The sequence below is a fragment of the Vulpes lagopus genome, chromosome 6, assembly GCF_018345385.1.
Source record: "Vulpes lagopus strain Blue_001 chromosome 6, ASM1834538v1, whole genome shotgun sequence".
Lineage (NCBI taxonomy): Eukaryota > Metazoa > Chordata > Mammalia > Carnivora > Canidae > Vulpes > Vulpes lagopus.
In genome coordinates, this window is record NC_054829.1 from 19746098 (window position 1) to 19766347 (window position 20250).

The 20250-nt window shown below is 39.4% G+C and overlaps 1 protein-coding gene across 8 annotated transcripts in view; it reads left to right on the top strand.

Annotated features, from left to right (window-relative positions):
* The window catches only part of STON2 (stonin 2), a 144251-nt gene that overhangs the window by 37042 nt on the left and 86959 nt on the right, over nucleotides 1-20250 (top strand). For all 8 annotated transcript variants that reach the window (XM_041758817.1, XM_041758825.1, XM_041758819.1 and 5 more), the window contains one exon: nucleotides 16284-16481. In XM_041758817.1, the coding sequence (XP_041614751.1) occupies nucleotides 16284-16481 (198 nt within the window). The remainder of the gene's footprint in view (nucleotides 1-16283; nucleotides 16482-20250) is intronic.

The window sequence follows — 20250 nt, forward strand, 5'->3', positions numbered from 1 at the left end:
ATCTGTTTTCCTTGCCCTTTCTAGCTTTTGGATGCTGCCCACATTCCGTGGCACATGTCCCCTTCCTCTGTCTCTAAAGTCAACATTGTTGCATCTCTCTGCCTTTCTTCTGTAATCACAGCTCCCTCTGATTTCTGCCTACCTCTTTCACTTTTAAGGACCTTGTGATTACATTGGGCTCACCAAGATAATCCAGGGTAATCATCCCATTCTAAGGTCCTATACTCTTTCATATTTTTAAAAGATTTTATATTATATTTTAAAAGATTTTATTTATTTGATAGAGAAAGAGAGAGAGAGCACGAGCTAGAGGAGCAGCAAAAGGAGAGGGAGAGGGGCAAGCAGACTCCCCACTGAGTGCGGAGCCCAACACAGGGCTCAATCTCAGGACTCTGAGATCATGACCTGAACCAAAGTCAAACACTTAACTGACTGAGCCACCCAGGCATTCCTATATTTCTTCATATTTAAACATCATTTTCCCTTGTTATTTATCATTTGGTTGTGATCTTCCTCAGAGCTTTTGTTGAGTAGTGCCCTAGATCAGTGGTGTCCACTTGGAGAAATCTGTGTGTTGGCTGGATGGCCAGTTCTACGAAATGAGTGGTCATCTGATTCTTTTTAGTTTTTAGTCTAATCTGACAATATAGAAATGATTTGTCCATCAATGTCTCATTTGTCCACTCTAAAAAATGCTTCTCTTAGTTTATTAATTTCTAGCAAGAAGACCCTGGACCTCTTTTGGGCTACAGCTTCACCCTGTGTGTATTAAGTAAACTTTTTCCATTGGACAGCCCATGAATGAATTAGAATTGGGGCAAGGGAGGTTCCCTGGGTGGCTCAGCAGTTTAGCGCCTGCCTTCGGCCCAGGGTATAATCCTGGAGTCCCAGGATTGAGTCCCACATCAGGCTCCCTGCATGGAGCCTGCTTCTCCCTCTGCCTGTGTCTCTGCCTCTCTCTCTCTTTCTCTCTCTGTGTCTCTTATAAACAAACAAACAAATAAATAAATAAACAAACCTTTAAAAAAATAATTGGGCAAGGGAGATACTTGATGTGCTGTATTTAAATGTGCTGAAATCAGGAATCTGTTGGTGAGCTGTGAAATATATCGGTGTGTCTCAATGCATGTAGGTGGTGAAGTTCAGCCAGAAATAAGGAAAATCTGTAGAAACTGTTCATGGCTTCTGCTGTCTTTCTAGCCATGTCAGTATCACCAGAACAAACCGATTCTCGTTCCTATAATGTAGTTGCAGTTTCTTTGTTTCTTCCTATTTTATTCCCGTGTCCTGTTTGCTTCTGTTACGTGCCTAGCACTTTCTAGTCAGACATCTCTATGTCAGGAGAAAGAGGAAAATGTGTATTTTAGACTTGGGGGAAGGAAAGTTTCCTCTACCCTCCAAAATTTCTTCTGGCTGGTCTAAGACTTCAGTTGACATGAGACAGATTCATAGGAGAAAAGAAAGTATAATTTTGTACTTTGGGAACCCCATGTATAAAAAAGGTTCATAGGCTGATAAAATGAGGTGTATGTGCCATCCTGAGCTAAGGAGTGGGATAGGGGCCTGAGGCTTCAAAGGAGAGGAGGGCAGTTCCCAGGACAGTAAGAAGAGCAGATGTTTGGATGTTTGCCCTGCCATGCAGATGGGTCACTCAGGTAAAATTTATCTCTGGTAATAACCCTTATTTTGGGAAAGATACTCCAGTTAGAATCTAACCAGGTAGTTAAAGGAGGGACAGTAGTTTCTCTCCAGCCTGCAGGATCTCCGTTGCCTTCAGCTCAAAATAGTCCCCATGCCAAGGTGGTTTTGGGGAGACCTATTTTGAACCCCTTCAGCCCTGTCCCATGCAGCTTCTTTGTGAATATTTTTTGATGAGATGATCATGATCTTGACCTAAAAGAAAGAGGGAAAATGGGATGGATTCCTCATCTGGATTTCTGGAAGCAGACAGTGGAACCTTCCATGGCCAGCTATTCCATACTTTCACATCTAGGCATGCAGGGAGAAGCTGGGAAAGATAGCAGATGTGTGCACACACGTGGAGTAGTTAGGTGGAAAACTGTTTTCTGGGATACTCCTTTTCCATCCACCCTGGGTCCCGTTCCTGCACTGTTCACAGTTTTTCTGGCAGACAAAGAGCAAAAGAAGAAGGAAAAAAAAAAAACCCAACCAACCAAATAATCAAAAGAATTTATTTTTTAAGCTGTGCCACCTACAAATAAAACCAAGGGAGTGTTGGATTTCAGCCTGGAATGGCGTTGTACTACTTGCCCAAATTAAAATGCAAGGAGGCTGGAGGCACAGTTGAGTAAGGGACAAAGAGACTGTCATTTGTGGTAAATCTCTTATTTTTATAGCATCTAATCATCAGAAGTTACACTGGGGATCTTAAATAAGCCAGGAAGTCGTTACCCTCTACCTTAGTGACCTGGCTACTTATTTTATCTTGCACTGAAGCATACCCAGGTTGATTGGATAACAAGGAGCAACAGCTGAAGGGGAAGACTACTCCAGAAATGTTTTAAATCCATCAGGGCAGCAACTTTGTTTTGGATTTTGAGTAAGTGCCATTGTGGTTGGTCTGGAGAAAAGGAGACACATCATCTCTCTCAGAAAAATATGAATAAAATCAGTCAATGGAGTGACAAAGTCTTTTTGTAACCACACATAGAAGAACAATGGCTGGCGTCAATTATTTGGACCTGAGGATGCTAGGAATGAGGAGCAGATAAAATCATGCCCTCTTTGTAAATATTATTTCCTCCATTAAAACCTCTGAAATTTCGTGGAGACCAAATGTGAAATTTGTATCTCTTTGATTAACAAGAACACTTTGGCTCAGGCTATGTTGATAAATATTCTCTTTAAAAAGATTTTTATTAGAATCTTAACTGCCAAATACTCAAATTTAAGACTTAAAGTAGCCACAAGAATACTGTTCCCATCTTTGTCTGAAAATGCCGTGTGATTAAACTGGGTTACCCAGTGAAAAATGTCAAAAAATTTAACTGAAAACGTGTTTGCTGAACCTCAAACCTTAATGCATAGATATTCTGCTAAACCTTTAGAACAGCAGCAGAACACAGCAGATCTAAAGTGTTGAAACAAGCAAAGGGAAAAAAACCTACCAAACTTCTGGTGAATCTGTTCAAATCAAAATTGGATCTTTATATTGTTCTCTTAAGAAGTATTTTTGAGGGCAGCCCAGGTGGCTCAGCGGTTTAGTGCCGCCTTCAGCCCAGAGCCTGATCCTGGAGACCCAGGATCGAGTCCCACATCGGGCTCCCTGCATGGAGCCTGCTTCTTCCTCTGCCTGTGTCTCTGCCTCTCTCTCTCTCTGTGTCTATCATGAATAAAAAATAAAAATAAATAAAATAAAAATAAAATAAAATAAAAAAATTTGAAAATGAGCCTAATCCCAGGTGGTATTTTATTCACATTGGATCTCTTAGCAGTAGTGTTTCTGAGTTTCCCTGGTGGCAAAAAGTTTTCCTAATTTAGTATTTTTGTCTCCTCTGTTTTAAAATTCCACCATGTAACAGGAAGAATGTAGCAGTCAGCTTATATATTACCTAAAATCTTTTTTTTATAATAAATTTATTTTTTAATTGGTGTTCAATTTGCCAACATACAGAATAACACCCAGTGCTCATCCCGTCAAGTGCCCCCCTCAGTGCCCGTCACACATTCACCCCCACCCCTAAAATCTTTATAAAGATCCTCTCAGAGCAAAGGCTGATTCCATATATGTGCATTTTACAAGTGTATGTGTGTGCTTAGAATATGTTTGCAAATACAGATAAATTGACTTGAAAGAGGAAAGTTCATTTCCAAAATTGAAAAAAAAAAAATTCTGGCACTATTTTCAGCATGAAGCTTCCTGTTCACTCATGGTGTTATGTGCTGACCTTCCTCCACAGACATGGATGGCAGTTTTGCAGCAAGGCCAAGGCTGAATTTGACCCATTATGCAGATGCTGCAGGATATGCATAATTACAAACAAAAAAATTTTCATTTCCGGAACATTTGTTCCACAGCCCAAGCAAAACACTTATATTCCCTTGTGCTTCAAATGTCTTCCCCAAAAGCTTGGGCTAAGGCCTTCCCATTGTATCTGGAGAAGCTCATTATCTGGGACCAGAGAAAGAGCCACTTGTTTGGGGGAAGACCAGAGATGATGTCAGCCATTTAAGAGGGAGGCAGGGGTGACAGCTGAGAGACTTAATCCTGAAGAAGGCTAGCCCAGTGGTTACTTTCTATGATACTTTTTATTCTGGCAACTGAGGGTGAATTGGTGGGTGGGAGTGGAATAAGAGCCCAACCATTTGGTGAATATGTAGCCAAGGCGCATTGCATTTGGCATGCATATGTATTTCCCTGTTCAACAGAGGAGGTTTTATTTTCTTTTAATACCTTGAATTGTTCTCTGCTTTTAAGAGTAATTAATGACCTTTCCGGAATCCATCTCAGCCGGTGATGTACTGGGGGAAGGATTCTAACAAAGCCCTTCTTCCTTGGGGCCTGATGCCCTCTGCCCCTCTCCACTGGGCACCACTCTGCTCCCATCACTGTATCTCCTGCTGTTCCTGACAAATCCATTTCTGCTCTTGCTGTTTCCTTGGCCCCTAACTCTTCCTCTACATGTTTACTCAGAGCTCTGCTCAAGCATCATTTCTACCTGCCCCAACCCCCTAGCTTTTTTCTGCATTAAATGTCTTTATAGCCCATGTTTTGACCTGAGATTAGGGTTATATATTTGTTTGCTTATAGTCTCTCTTCCCCACTAGAAGAGAGAGATATTGTCTGTCTCATTTACTTTCTGCCCAGAATGTGGAGCATGGAACTTAGTAGATACTCACTTAGTATTTGTTGGATTAATGAATTAATAATGAATGAATGAATGAAAGATGAACTGTTAGGGAGAACTTGAGGCATGGCATCCTCAGTGAAATGGCTTTTTTTTTTTCCCAAAAAATAGGCAAAGAAACTAGGCTAGCCTCTGCCCCACCATGCCCTTTGCTTAACAGCTATCATCAGTTTTGATTTCCCATTATTATACACACAGTGTGCACACACAAACGTGCATATGCATAGCACAGAGATACACATATGCACATAATATACACACATAGTATATGTGTATAACATGTGCTTACATATACATGTACAAGTAATATATGCATAACATATAATTATGATACATATACAAACATACATATTTCTCTCCCTGCCGGGAGCTGTCTTAAAAAAAGCACAATTAAAATTGTCTTATATTTTTGTCATATTTGAAGCTACCATTATGCCATCTGGGCAGGGGAGAGGATCTCTTGAAAATGATTTCTTCCAGTTATCTAAAAGGGACTTTAAAGCATTTTTATCAGGACCCTAATATTTTCCTCTTCTAGAATGTGCTAGCTCATCCAGGGGGGTCCTTGTGGCCTATCTTACCCTCAGCACAGGACACAAAACACAATAAACTGCCAAGCATGCATTAATTAACTAGTTCATTCATGCAAAAAATACTTAGGTGCTGGGAATGCAATTATGAGAAAATTGGCCATAGTCCCTGCTCTCCCCACACTGAGATTACCTAACGGTTGGGCAGTCTGTTGCTAGTGAAGCTTTTTGGGGCTTCCTCTGAACCAGTCCCGAGACAGCTGCTTGGTATTGCCAACTGTGAGCAAGCAGGGTAGCCACAAACGAAGAATGGAATTAGATCTATTTTATACTAATGGATGAGCATGTTTACAGCATTGGAAAAATCATATAGCCCTAGTGATTAGACATCAAAGTTAAATAAAGGATATGGCATCAATGCATATAAATATTTAAATTTTAGTCTATTTAAGATCTCAAAGAATAAAGAAAAATATTGTGTTTGTTGTATTAATTGTTTTAGGTGACAGCTTGTCAGTTTATTATTCATTCAACCAATGGTGCTTTGTGGTAGTCATTGTTCAGGGCACCTGGGATACAGTCGAATATTCCGGTCCCATGGAGCATACTTTCTACTGGAGAAGCCATACCAGAAACACAATAAAACTGTAGATACAGTGTGTTAGACAGTGTGGTTTGGTTAGCAGGAAGGAGAGAAACATGAGGAAAAGAAAGAATGGAGTGAGGGAAGATGTGAAGTTTTACATAAGATCGGGAGTGAGTCTCTGAGTGTTAACTTTTGAGTGAAAACATGAGGGAAGTGAGGAGTGCTCCTTGCAGAAATTGGGGAAGGAGTTGTCCAGATGAAAGGAACTGCAAATGGCAAGCCTCTGAGGGGCTGCAGTGTCTGTGTTGGTGGTATGTGACTGGAGTGGAGTGACATGGGGAGAAGGGAAGGGGATGAGGCCTTAGGTCATGAGGACTTGAACCATGTAGGTGCTTGGAGGGCACAGGTAGGACCTTGGCTCTCACTCTGGATGGTGGGAAGCCATCGGAGGGTTTTGAGCAGAGACCTGGTAAGGTCTGACTTTGATTTGAGCGGGTAATTGTGTGAAAGCTGTGTGGCTGCTCTGTTGAGAACAGACTGGGAGGAGCAGGACACCTGGGGAAACAGGGTGACCCAGTGGGAAGCCTTTGTAACCATTCAGAAGGAATGGTTGTTCCATGAAAGAGGGATATGCAAAAATGACCTCCAAAGGCCAAAGGAGCCCTAAGGCCCGAGAGAAAGGCCAACAGGTCCACCTTGACAGGAAATGGTTTATTAAAGGAACTTAGGAACAGAAGCATGTCTTGGGCAACTGCAGGTGTAGATCTCTGTGACCTCACTTCCCATAAGACCTCCTTTTGTAGCCCTAAGAGGTTAGGGAGTAATGTGGGTAGGACCACCCCAGAGGGAATGTTTGAGAGTAGCTGTGTATCACAGTCATTTCTCCTGTGCTGATTGAGGACGTTTTGCCTCAAGGGTGAGCTTAGATGGGAAAGAATGTTGGGGGTTGGGGCTGTGCTTAAGAAGGCTTCAGGTCATCAGGCAGATATGTCCACAGATTTATCTGAGATGGCGTTAGTCTGGGTCATACAGCAGTGTCTTGAGTCAAGGTGGTAGCTTGGAGATGGTGGGAAGTGATTGGAGGTCATTTATCCATTGTATTACTGTTGGATATTTGCCTTGTTTCTACTTTTTGGCATTTAAGAACATGTTTCTATGAGCATCCCTCCCACCCCCACCCCCTTTTTTTCCTGTGAGCATTCTTTTTTTTTTTTTTTAAGTTTTTATTTATTCATGAGAGACACAGAGACAGAGAGAGGCAGAGATACAGGCAGAGGGAGAAGCAGGCTTCATGCAGGGAGCCTGTGGGACTCAATCTCAGGACTCCAGGATCACACCCTGGGCTGAAGGTGCACTAAACTGCTGAGCCACCCAGGCTGCCCACCTGTGAGCATTCTAAACACCTGGTGACCAAGAGCTAGTGGTTTTCTTGTATAAGAGTCAGAAGGGACTTGCTAGACTGTAGGCTGTTTATCCTCAACTCGATCAGATAATACCAACCTATTTTCTAAGATGGTTCTAGTTTACTCTGTCAGCCACATATAAGAGATATTGTGTCACCACTTCCTTGTTTACACTTGAGATTGTCATACTTTTCTTTTTTCCTTTCTTTTTTAATATTTTTTCTATTTTAGTCATGAAGAGGCATGGAGAAAGGGAAGGGGAAGAGTAATGATGTTTCATGCGATTTTAATTTGTATTTTCCAGATTATTGGCTTTTCTTTGCCATTTGGATTTTTTTTTTCTTTCATAAAAGTCCTATTTGGGTATATATTTTTTGCATCTTTCCCTTTTTCTTGCTGACTTCTAGGAGTTCCTTGTGGATATGATATATGGCAGGATCTCCTACACATGGATGTAGAATAAAATGGATGATCTTTTCACTCTCTTTATGGTTCCTTTTGTAAAAAGAAGTTCTTAATTATAATGATAAAAATTTTGTTTGTTTTTATGCTTAGTGTTTTCTGTGTCTTGATAAAGGAAATCTTTCCCTACCCTGAAGTCATAAGCATATTTCGGTATGTGTCTTTTTTTTTTTTTTAAGATTTATATATTTATTTGAGAGAGAACACACTTGAATGTGGGGGAGAGGGGCAGAGGGAGAGAGACAGAGAATCTTAAGCAGACTCCACACCAAGCTTGGAGCCTGACGCAAGGTTTGATTTCACTCATGACCCTGAGATCATGACCTGAGCCAAAAGCAAAAGTTGAACTTTAACCGACTGTGCCAACCAGGTTCCCCTAAAATATTGCTAGTGGAGCCTTTTATACTTTGATATTCAATCCACCTAGAATCGATTTTTCCATTTGGTGTTTTGTAGGAGTCTAATTTCATTTTTCTCTATATCATATTTTATTATTTCTATTATTTTATTCATTTTAACATATATTATTAAAATTCTACTTTGTTTATATCTAAATGGTGTGATTCTGCTTATTAATAGGAGGAAAAATATGCAAGGATTTTGATTTAGAATGCAGTAAAATCTATAAACCAATTTGTGGAGAATTAACATCTTGACAACATTAACTTTCGTAAACCCTAATTATATCTCTCCATTTATTTTGATCTTCTGTACAATCTGTTAATAAACTTTAAGAGTGTCTCCTCTGAGGACTTTTGTTACATTCATTACTATATGTGCTTGATATTTTTTGTTGGTCTTATAAATACTATCTTGTTTTAAGTTTAATTTTCTATATATTTCTTGTTTTCATAAGTGCAATTATTTTTATATATTTATTTAAAAAAACACAAGTACTGGACGCCTGGGTGGCTCAATGGTTGAGTGTCTGCCTTTGGCTCAGGTTGTGATCTCGGGGTCCTGGGATTGAGTCCCACATCTCCCCCATGGGGAGCCTGCTCTTCCCGCTGCCTCTGTCCCTGCCTCTCTCTCTGTGTCTCTCATGAGTAAATGAATAAAATCTTTTTTAAAAACCCATACAAGTACTATGCTAAAATTATTAATTTGGTAATTTATTAGGGTTTCCTGGTTATTTTCTGTACATGAAAACATCATCTGCAAAGATAAGTTTTGTGTTTTTTTCACTCCTTTTTACTTCCTGCATTACTGTGTAGGTTTTGACCACAAATAGGATGTTGAGTAGAAGTGGGAGAAGTAGGCACCTGTCATCTTGATCAGGATCTCCAAGGGAAGGCTCTCCAGCATTGCACGATGTTTACCATAGGGTTTTAGGATGAGCTCTACTAGGTTTAGGGAGCTTCTTCTGTTTCTAGTCTTCCAAAAGTTGCTACCATGAATAAATACTAAAATGTATTCAGTGCTTTATCTATATGTATTATGATGATAATATGGTTTTTTATTCCTTTAATGTGTTATTATGGTGAATTATATTAATTGCTTTAGTAATGTTAACCCACACATTATCAACAAGGTGATAATATCTCCAATGAGGCTAAAAATAGTTTTGGGGGACAAAGAAATCTTACTATTTTTATGTTTACAGTATAGTTATTTATACAGTAACATGGTAGATATACAATATATCTGTTCTATTAAAATTTAAAAGGGAATTGATAAACTAGACCTCATCAAAATGGAAACTTTTGCTTTATAAAAGACCCTGTTAAGCGGATAAAGAAAGAACCTACAGACCAGGAGAAGATATTTATAAACCACATATCCAACAAAGGACTAGTATGTAAAATATACAAAGCAACTTCAAAACTCAACAGTGAAGAACCAAGCAATCTAATTAGAAAATGGGCAAGAGACATACCCATATGTTTCACCAAAAAGGATATACAGATGGCAAATAAGCACCTGGAAATATGTTCAATGTCATTACCAATAGGGAAATCCAAATAAAATGAGTTGTTACTACACCTGTATTAGATGACTTAAAATAAAAATAGTGGTAATCCTAAATGCTAGTGAGGATGCAGAGAAAGTAATTGCATGTTCGGTTTTATAAGGAACTGCCAAACTATTTTCCAGAGTCATTGTTACAGTTTACATTCTCACCAGCAATACATGAATGATCTGTTGTATGATCCAGCATTTTTCCTAGAGAAATGGAAACTTTGGTTCATACAAAAACCATACATGAATATTCAAAGCACCTTTATTCATAATAGCTAAGAACCAGAAACAGCCCAGATGTTCTATGACAGGTGAATGGTTAAACACTAACCGTGGTTAATCCATACTGTGGAACACTACTCAGCAATCAAAAGGACTGGAGTATTGATACAATCAGCACCTTGAGTGAATCTCAGAGGCATTATGATGAATAATAAAAGCCAATCCTAAAAAGTCACATACTGCATGTTTCCATTTTTACAGCATTCTTGAAATGACATAATTATAGAAATGAAAAACAAATTAGTGGTTGCCCTGGGTTAGGAACAGGGCATGAGGGGAAGAAATAGAAATGAATATAATAGGTCAGCATTCCTTGAGGTGATGGAACTTTCCTACATCCTGACTATGATGGATACACAACCTACACACTGATAATATTACATATGACTAAATACATGCTTAAGTACATGTAAAACTAGGGAAATATGAGTAAGATTGGTAGATTGTATTAATATCAATTTCCTGGTCATGGTTTTCTTTTCTTTTCTTTTTTTTTTCTGGTCATCATTTTCTACTGGAGAGGGGAGACTTGAAGGAAGAGGATGATTGGCAAAACAACAACAAAAAACACATCAGTGGGGCAGTAGTGAAAAAAAGTTGAGAAATACTGTGTTAAACCAATCTTGCATTCACTGGATAAGTCCAATTTTGTCATGATGTAATTTTCCTTTTCATCAAGCTCTAGATTCTCTTTGATAACAATTTATTTGGGATTCTTGTATCTATGTCCATGATTGAAGTTGACCTGCATTTTGGAGAATATATGTATAAATCAGATATACTTTGTCAGGGTTTGATGTCAGGAAATGCTAACCTCACAAAACAAGGTGATGAGTGGTCTCTCTTTTTTGTACTCTGTAAGATCGAAATTTTTTTTTTCTTGAAAGTTTGATAGAACTTTTCAGTAAAACTACCGGACCTGACATTTCCTTATGACAGTTTAAGGATTGATTCACTTTACTTGATGATTATTGGACAGGTTAGATTTTTAACTTTCTTCTTGAATCAGTTTTGAAGTTATAATTTCCTAGAACTTCTACAGTTTAATCTTTTTTCAAATGTATTGGTGTAAAGACTTTCATTATTTCTCCTCATTGCCTTCTAAATGTATATGGCATTTGTAATTATGTACCTTTTTTTCATTAGTGCTTTTTTTCTTGATTTTTCTTGACAATTTTTCAATTCTATTACAAAGTCATCTTAAAGAATTTTTTAATCTATGTACTTTTTAATTTTAATAACTTCTGCTTTTATGTTTATTATTTCCTTTCTAATATTCTTTATTTTGCAGCTCCTTTTGTAACTTGGTAAGTTGGAAGCTTATTGCATTAAATTTCAGTTCTTTTTTAATATAAGCAATACCACTGTCCCTGATGGTACTGCTTACTTGCGTTCTTAAAGTTTTCACATATACTATTTTCATTATTGTTTGGTTATGAATATTTTCTAATATTCATTAATTTTTCTTCTTTGACCAACAGATCATTTGAAAGTATGTTTCTTAGTTTCTAAATTTTTCGAATTGTCTTCTATCTAGTTTATTTTTTTATCTTTTATTTTTTTTGTCTTCTATCTAGTTTAGATAAATAGATGCTAGTTATATCTAGGTAAGTGGTTTGGATGACTAGAGACTTCATTGTATTGTGATCAGTGTTCATGGTCTGTTTGATACTTGTTTTTGTTGTTTGTTAAAACCTGCTTTTTGGGCAGCCTGGGTGGCTCAGCAGTTTAGCGCCTCCTTCAGCCCAGGGCCTGATCCTTAGAGGCCTGGGATCGAGTCCCACATCAGGCTCCCTGCATGAAGCCTGCTTCTCTCTCTGCCTGTGTCTCTGCCTCTCTCTCTCTCTCTCTCTCTCTTTCTCTCTTTGTCTCATGAATAAATGAATAAAATCTTAAAAAAAAAAACCTGCTTTATATCATAGCATGTGGTCAATTGCCATAAGAGTTCTAGATGTGGGTTATGTAAAATATGTATTCTTCATCTGTTGGTCCATGTATGACCATTAGAGCAGCTTGTGCATTTGTAGTTTATATCTCGTTTCCTTGCTGATTTTTCTCCCTGCTTGATCTATCAATTATGAGAGAGGTGTATTTTAAAACCTCCCATTATGGTGAACATTTCTTGCTTTCTGAAGTTCTGTCAGTTTTTGTATTAATAATTGTGAGACTAAGTTATTAAATATATGCCAATTTAGAATTATTATCATATATTTCTGATGAATTAAAATATGTAATTTTGTTGTGATCCTTCCTAGTTAGTGCTCTTTGCTTTAAAGTCTATAGGCTGGGCAGCCTGGGTGGCTCAGCGGTTTGGCGCTGCCTTCAGCTCAGGGCCTGATCCTGGAGACCAGGGATCGAGTCCTGCATCAGGCTCCCTGCATGGAGCCTGCTTCTCCCACTGCCTGTGTCTCTGCCTCTCTCTCTCTCTCTCTCTCTCTCTGTGTCATGAATAAATAAATAAAATCTTGAAAAAAAAATAAAGTCTGTAGGCTACAATATATCAGGTTTCTTTTCATTAATATTTTGTCTTGTATAGCTTTCTCATCCCTTTACTTTCATCTTTGACAAATCCTTGTATTTTACATTTGGCTTTTATGAACAGCATATTGGATTTCATTTGTTTATTATAGGTTGATAGTCTTTTACCTTTAACTGGAACTTTTAGTCCACTTACATTTATTATCAAGGACTGATACAATTTATTTCTATAATCTTATGTTTCTTTTTCTCATTTTTCTTTCCTTTAGATTAACTGTAGTTTTTGTTTGTCTAAATTATTTTTATTATTCCCTTGATCTCTGAAGATCTTCTCACTGAGTATATAATCCTATTTAACAGTTATATTTTCTGTTAGCTCTTTGGAGTGTTCATTTGGCTTCTCTTATTGAGAAGGTGGTACTCAGTCTAATAATCATTCCTTTGAAATTAATCTTACTTAAGGTCTTCTGTCTTTGGTTTTGTATAGTTTTGATGTTTACTTGGACAGTTATTTTTGGTTACTCTGCTTGAGATACCATGGGATTTCTAATCTGACAAACAAAATCTTTCATAAATCTGGGAAATTCTCAGCCAGCGTTTTTTTTGTTTTGTTTTGTTTTGTTTTTATTTTGTTTTAAATACTGCCTCTCAGTCTCTCACTTTTCTCCTTGGGAACTCAGGTTATAAATACCTACAAGACCTTCCCACTCTGTCTCCAATGTGTTTTTTTTTTCCAATGTGTTTTAAAGATTTTATTTTTAAGTAAGCTCTACACTCATCATGGGGTTCAAACTTTACAACCCTGAGATCAAGAGTTGCACGTCTATGGATTGAGGCAGCCAGGGACTGCTCCCATGTGTTTTAATCTATCTTTCATGGTTTTATCTTTGTTTTTCTCCCCATGTGTTTTAATGTGTTTTAATCCCATGTGTTTTAATCTATTTTTCCCCATGTGTTAATCTATCTTTCATGGTTTTATCTTTGTTTTTCTATGCTGTCTGGACAATTTTATATTTACAGTAAGTAGTATGTTTCTTCTCCAGAAGCTGATTTTGGTCTATGTGTTCTTTTCTAATATTTTCATTTTTCTTTCTTCTTTTCTTGTTTCCACAAACATAGTAAACAACTTACATTTTCTGCTTAATAATTCTAGTGTCTGAATTCTTTGCAGGTCTGATTCTGTTTGCTCCCCTGCCAGCCTTCCTGGCTATCTGGTTTGTGATTATGGCAACTTAATTTCTTATATATTTCATGATTTATTTTATTTATTTATTTGTTTGTTTGTTTATTTTTACCATGTGGAACTGAGCAACATTCTATCTGGGAAGGCTGGCTTTGAGGTATCTTCCTCCAGAAAGGATTAGTATTTGCTTTTCCCAGGTCCCGGGGGCCACTACCAACCTAGAAATACTTCAGCTGTGTTCTCAGACTGGAAAGTTTTCAGACCACACAAGTAGTTTTAGCTGTATGCCCCTATGTGGGACACCTTATAGTTATAAATTCTCAGGAGATTTCTTTTCTTTGCTCTGTACCCAGGCTTAAGGCAGACAATTTTCTTTGCTATCCTTAGCTTGGGGGTGGGGTTTATTCCTAGTTTACCTTTTAAGTGATCCCTTTGGATATTCAGGCTTCATGCATCACATGTTCTGTTAGATTTCCCATCTTGAGGTAGCCCTAGGTTTCCCTCCCCCTTTTGCCTTTTTCACAAGACATTTAAAAACCTCAAACTCAAGAGTCTTCCTGGTTTGCTCAAAAGCCTCAGAGTCTGAAAATCAGGTTGTGTGTTCTGTTTACCATTCTGGGTTCCAACTTGAACTTGGTCTCTGATAATTCTTTACTTTCTTGCTCACCCTGGAATGTATTTTAAATAATGTTATTACATTTTACCTAATATTTTAATTTTGTTTTCCCAGTGTTTGAAGTGTCTAATCCATTATACTGTAGGTAATAGCAGTCCTATAAAAAAGGCTTTACAAATTCAGCTTTGCTTTTTGCTTTTTACTTTTTCTTCTTTAGCCTTTTGAGTTTTATAGGTACAAGTTTAGTCTTCACTGTCTATACTTAGCATAGAGTGTTATGAGTGATTTCTAGTGCTTCTATTGACATAACCAGTAAATATTTGTTGAGCATCTATTTACACCAAGCATTATTCTAGGAATGGGGGTGCACAGAAGTCAACAAAATGGACCGAAATCCCTGCCTTCCCCCAAGGGGCTTGAATTCTAGCGGGGATATATAGTACATTATGTAGCAATAATGCTAAGGAGAAATGAAGCAGAGGAGGAACTTTGCATCTTTGGAGAGAACAGCCTCAGGATACCTTACTGAAAGGGTAACTTTTTTAACTAAAACAGTAGGGGTGAGCTATGAGCACTCTAGAAAGAGAAGACCTGTATCTCTTATCAATTTCTAAGAGAATACAGAATGAAAATTTTCTGTGGTTTCTTATTTGTTCCATGTCACATATATTGCTTATTCTTTTCCCTTAATTTTCTTTTAACCCAAATTTTGCTAAAGCAAACTCTACAATTTTGGTTCTCCAGCTAGGAGAACTAACACTTTTTTTTTTTTAAAGATTCCACCTATTTTATTTATTTCTGAGGGAAGGAGGAGGAGCAGAGAGAGAAGGACAAGCAGACTCTGTGCCTAGCAGGGGGCCCGACACGGCTCGATCCCAGGGCCCTGAGATCATGACCTGGGCAGCAATTGAACCCTCAACTGATGAGCCACCCAGGCACCCCCGAGAACTGACCCTTCTTGAACAAGCTACTTAACCTCCAGTGTCAGTTTTCCCTTGTGTCAAATAAGACCACTGCCTGTCTCTTAGGATTAATGGTGAAATGAGGTAACATTTGTAAAAGTGTTTGAATTTCATGAGGACTCAAGAAATGCTAGTTCTTTCTCTTCTATTCTTCCTTCCCTATCCAATCCACACTCCTTTCAGCACTTGTTTTTAGTACTTCTCAATAAATTTGCAATAAGCTCCTTATGCAATACCATGGAGAAACCATGTGGCAGGTTATTAACTGAAGACAAATGAGGAACATTAGAAAACTTCATTTAAAAAAAAGAAACTTTCCAAAGTGGTTTCGAAAGGCTGAGTTTGATGGTCAGGGTTCAGGAGAGAAAGTCAGGGCCTGTGCATTTTCCCCTGAAGTTCTTATTTACTGTATCCTAGATCAGCAGCCCCAGGAAATCTCAATTTGTGTATGTAGCGGCCCACAGAATCTCCATTTATAGTCAACTCAAGCAGGGGGCAAGTCACATTCCTAGGCAAACATTTATATACTCACCTATACCCTCTTTCTGATTTTGCAGTGTAATTTGATGAGTTTTCTTGTGATTGTTGGCATGCCACTAAAAATGGAGGCAGGGTAAGGGTGAAACTGTAGGATTCATGAAGTTTTGGTTTGGATGAAGTGGAAGTCACAGTTTAGAAATAGAAGTAGAGCTGAAAATCACTACTTTTCATTAGATTTTCTTCCATTTGAGCGTTGTGAAACCCCTTTTTTTGTGGCACTGGTTTTAATACTGACTCCCCGTGAGCTCTCTGATTTTTCCCTGTCTGTTGTAAGTGATATTTCCATCATTTCCTTGCCTTGCATGGCTGTTGAGATTTCATAGGATCTGAGCACCATCAAGATAAGACAAACGCTAAAGATAAAGAGAGCACAACTATTTATATGACATGCTTTTGTTTTTGGTCTGTCCCCAGCCCTGTCACTGACCATGCCCTGCTGGACGTGCCCTTCCTTCGACTCCCTGAGGAGATGCCCTCTGACCTCTGAGAGCAGCTGGACCACACATTCTGAAGACACCAGTAGTCCTAGTTTTGATCCCTCATACACAGACCTGCAGCTCATCAGTACTGAGGAGCAGATGAGTGGAAAGGCTTCCCAGGCTGACTCAACAGGTAAGATGGAGCCCAGAAAGCTTTGCATATCACTTTTGGTGACCTGTTGCCACTCTTAAAATCTCTGCTGCCAGCTTTGTTCACAGAATGAATTCAGGTGTGGTAGTCAAAAATTAGAATATAGAGTGGTTCAAGATTGCATTAGGAAAGAACACGTGAAAAAAAAGGAAAGAACACGTACACAGATGGACGGGTTGGTTGGCAGGGTGTTAATATTGGGAAACCATTTGATATTATATCTTAATGTGCTGTTTTCTATTCAGTACAAATACTGTTCCTTGTCAATTTGCTTTCTCCTTGGATGACTGAACTATACATAATACGCACAAGGCTGAATCTTTCATTCACTTACCTGTGCACCTTCCCTTTTTAGCAAGAGGGAGGTAGATTTAAGCAAAGAAAAAGCAAATGTTATATGAAGCAGAATGAGAGTCAGGACTCAGCCACTGTGTCCAGACTACAGATCTTTTGGCAGTTATGTTTATTCTGTTGTGCTTGATTCGAACTGTGTGTCAGTCTGAAACATCCCCTGGTCTCCTTCATTAAATTTTTAGTATGTGTAAGAAGGAGGCTGCCTGGCTTTGCACGTAGACTACGGGCCTGCTAACAAGCACTGTATGGGGTTAGATTTAGGATGGCATTGGATAGTGTGTTCTTGGGGTTTTGTTTATTTGGCCCAAGGGATTATTTTCCTTTGAAAGTGATAGAGTTACAGATAATTGCTCTGTGGATGAATGTGCCAGGTGTGTCCAGCAATATTTGTTTTTCTTTCTCAAAAACATTGTTTAGGAATTTGTCTCGGGATCGTTTTTCATATTTGGGTAACATTTGCTGTTTTGCTTTGTGTTATTGGAGGGGTCTACGCATAGAGAAGGGGATTTCTTGCAGAGTAACAGGTTCAGACAGGATTTGGGTTGGTATTTGATAATACTGCAAAGAATCCTAGTTTATCACAGTCTCTCTTCACAAGCCTCAGTTCCTTATAGCATTTTGTTTTCACACACTCTCCATTCTGGTTACTTTCTGTGGCTTATGATCATGGTCAGTGGCTGAAATGTGCCCCTACAATCCCATCTCCACTGTGGGGAGCATTTCATGGTGGGAGGGCACCATCAGAAGCCGAGGCAGTTAGGAATGGACACTGTACTCACCCTCTTCTTCCCTCTCCTCATTCTCAAGCACCTTTCCCAGCCCTTCCGTGGGGGATGCATGTAACACACTGGTTAGGAGCATGCAGACTCTGGTTAGACTGCTCAGATCCTCATTCTTCCATTTAGCTGTGTGACTTTGGGCAAGATCCTTAATATCTTTGTAACTCAGTTTTCTCACCTGGGAAGTGGAGATAACAACCTACCAAGTTGTTGTCAGTTCCAAGTGAGGCAGTTTATGTAGAACAACTTACACGATGCCAGACACAGGATCTGCGTGGTTGTGGTTTCTTCTCTCTCCCGCCCTGGGGTTCATATTGCTTAAGAGAGTTGTAGGTGGGCTCCTCACTGTGAAAAAGTCAGGATCTCTAGGCTCAGCCTTTTTTTCCCCCATGACCTCTCTACTTAGATGAAAATTGCTCCAATTCCTAGAGGTTCCAGTGATGAACATCAGAGTCCTACTCTGAGCTGGACATGGTTAATCTGTCTCCAATGCTTATAATTATTTTCAGTAATTTCCTGAAGCCATACTAACAGTATTACATTTCCCAGTGAGTAAATCTCTTCCCTCATTGTTTTTGGTCAGGGTCCTGGCAGGAGGCAAATGGCATCTTCAAAAAGGTTTATCAGAAGAGGGTTTAATGAAAGGACTACTTAGAGAGGCAGCACAAGCTAGAATCATAGAAGAGGCACTGCCTGACAGGTGCTGTGGCTATAGGAAGGATAGAAATTTGGCAAAGTGGGGAGTGAGGGGAGAATGAGTGCCCAGATCTTGTGCTAGTGTTTCCCACTGGCAGATCCCAGCTGACAGTCAAAGGACACAGGGCCCTGGTAAGGCAACCCACTGAGGTCAGCCCACAGGCCATAGAGCTGGTGGAGAAGAAGGGGAGAATGGATTTGGGGTGAGGGTAGGGATGAAGCAAATGGAGAATAGCCAACACACTTTCATCTCCACCAGGACCTCAATGGCCTGTAGCCCAGGGTGTCTCTGGAGAAGCAGAGGTAAGACTAGGACTGTGGAACAATGAGTGATGCTTGTAGTTCTCTCCCTCAGTAGGACACAGTTCTGTAGCTACGGGAGGCTAGAGGTGTGGCCTTTTGGCAACGTCCTTTTTTACAGAAGTAATAATAATCGCAGCCAGCACTTTCTGAGTGTGTGCTATGTGCCAGTAAATGATGTGTATCATCTCTGGCCTTTACAACAATCCTGTATGACAGATGTCTCTCTCCCCATCTCCTAGTTGATCCTGCCTGGAAGGTTAAGATGCTTGTCTCAGACAATATCACTAGAAATGGATGAATGTGGATTTCAACCAAAGTTCCAAAGCCTTTTCTCATGATTCCCAAACCTGGAGGTGCCCCCAGAGTCATCATGTTTATCATTTTCCTGCCTTACCTTCCAGACCTTCTGTACAGATAGGTGTAGAGGATGCATATAATCATATACACATATTTTGCCACCGAGTTTATGTTTTTTTAATATTTATTTATTTATTTTGAGAGAGAGAGAAAGCACGCATACACGAGAGGCAGAGGGAGAGAATCTTCAAGCAGACTTCCTGCTGAGTGTGGAGCCTGACTCAGGGCTTGATCTCATGACCCATGAGATCATGACCTGAGCTGAAGCCAAGAGGCAGATGCTTAACTGACAGAGCCACCCAGACACTCTGACCATGGGGTTCATTTTTGACATAAATAGAATCAAACGGTTTTTAAATAAGGTATATTGTAAGTGGAATATAAGGAATAAGTTCATGTTTAGCAGATACAAATGCTTCTAGAGGACTCCTGTGTGCCTACAGTATTGTGTGATGTAAACAAGTTTTTGGACACTCCACTCTGTAAAGAAAACTCCTCATTTTTAAGTAATCAGACAAAGGCCCAGGTTGGCCCAGAGGAATGCCTCAATCTCCTTCCCACCTCCTCACCTCCACCCACTCTTCCAGGCCTGGAAGTGGCAAGTGGCATGCTTTGGGGCCCTGCAAAAATGAGAGTGAGGTGAGTGGCCCAGGCTGTGTGAACAGTGTCTGGATGCAGTTTCAGATACAGAAACGCCATGAGCCTCTTTCTGAACATCTTGACTATGTAGTTAAGGCGGAATTCTGGCTTTGAAAAGCATCTAACTCATCCTGGACAAGGAAAAAAAAAGCTTAGGAGAATGATCAATTATTTCTAAACTTGTGGCATTTATTTTTTATTTCAGTAGTAGGGAATTTATAAATACTTTCATTTGAGCTAGTGAGAGCTTCAAAGCAATCTAGACACACTTGAAAGCCACCCAGTCAGGTGACTGCCTGTCTACCACCTGGCACCAGGCTGTGCCAGTGGCCAACCTCCTGGAAGGGTCTGCCTGGAGGCTGATGGTTCAGTCAGGGTAAACTAAATCCTCATGAGGGTATGGGGCGAAGTCTGGTCTGTCTCTCTCTCTGGGCATGTCCTTTCCCTGGGACCACCATTCCTCATCTGTGAACTGGGGCTGAGTACCCCTCCCAGACTGGGCGACAGGATGTGTGTGAGGGTGCTTCATGCAGTGCAAAGTGCGGCAGGAATTTTTAAAAAATCCTAATTTGATAGCTCTGGGCCTCATTTCCCTTTGACATGGGAAATAAAGATAATCACTG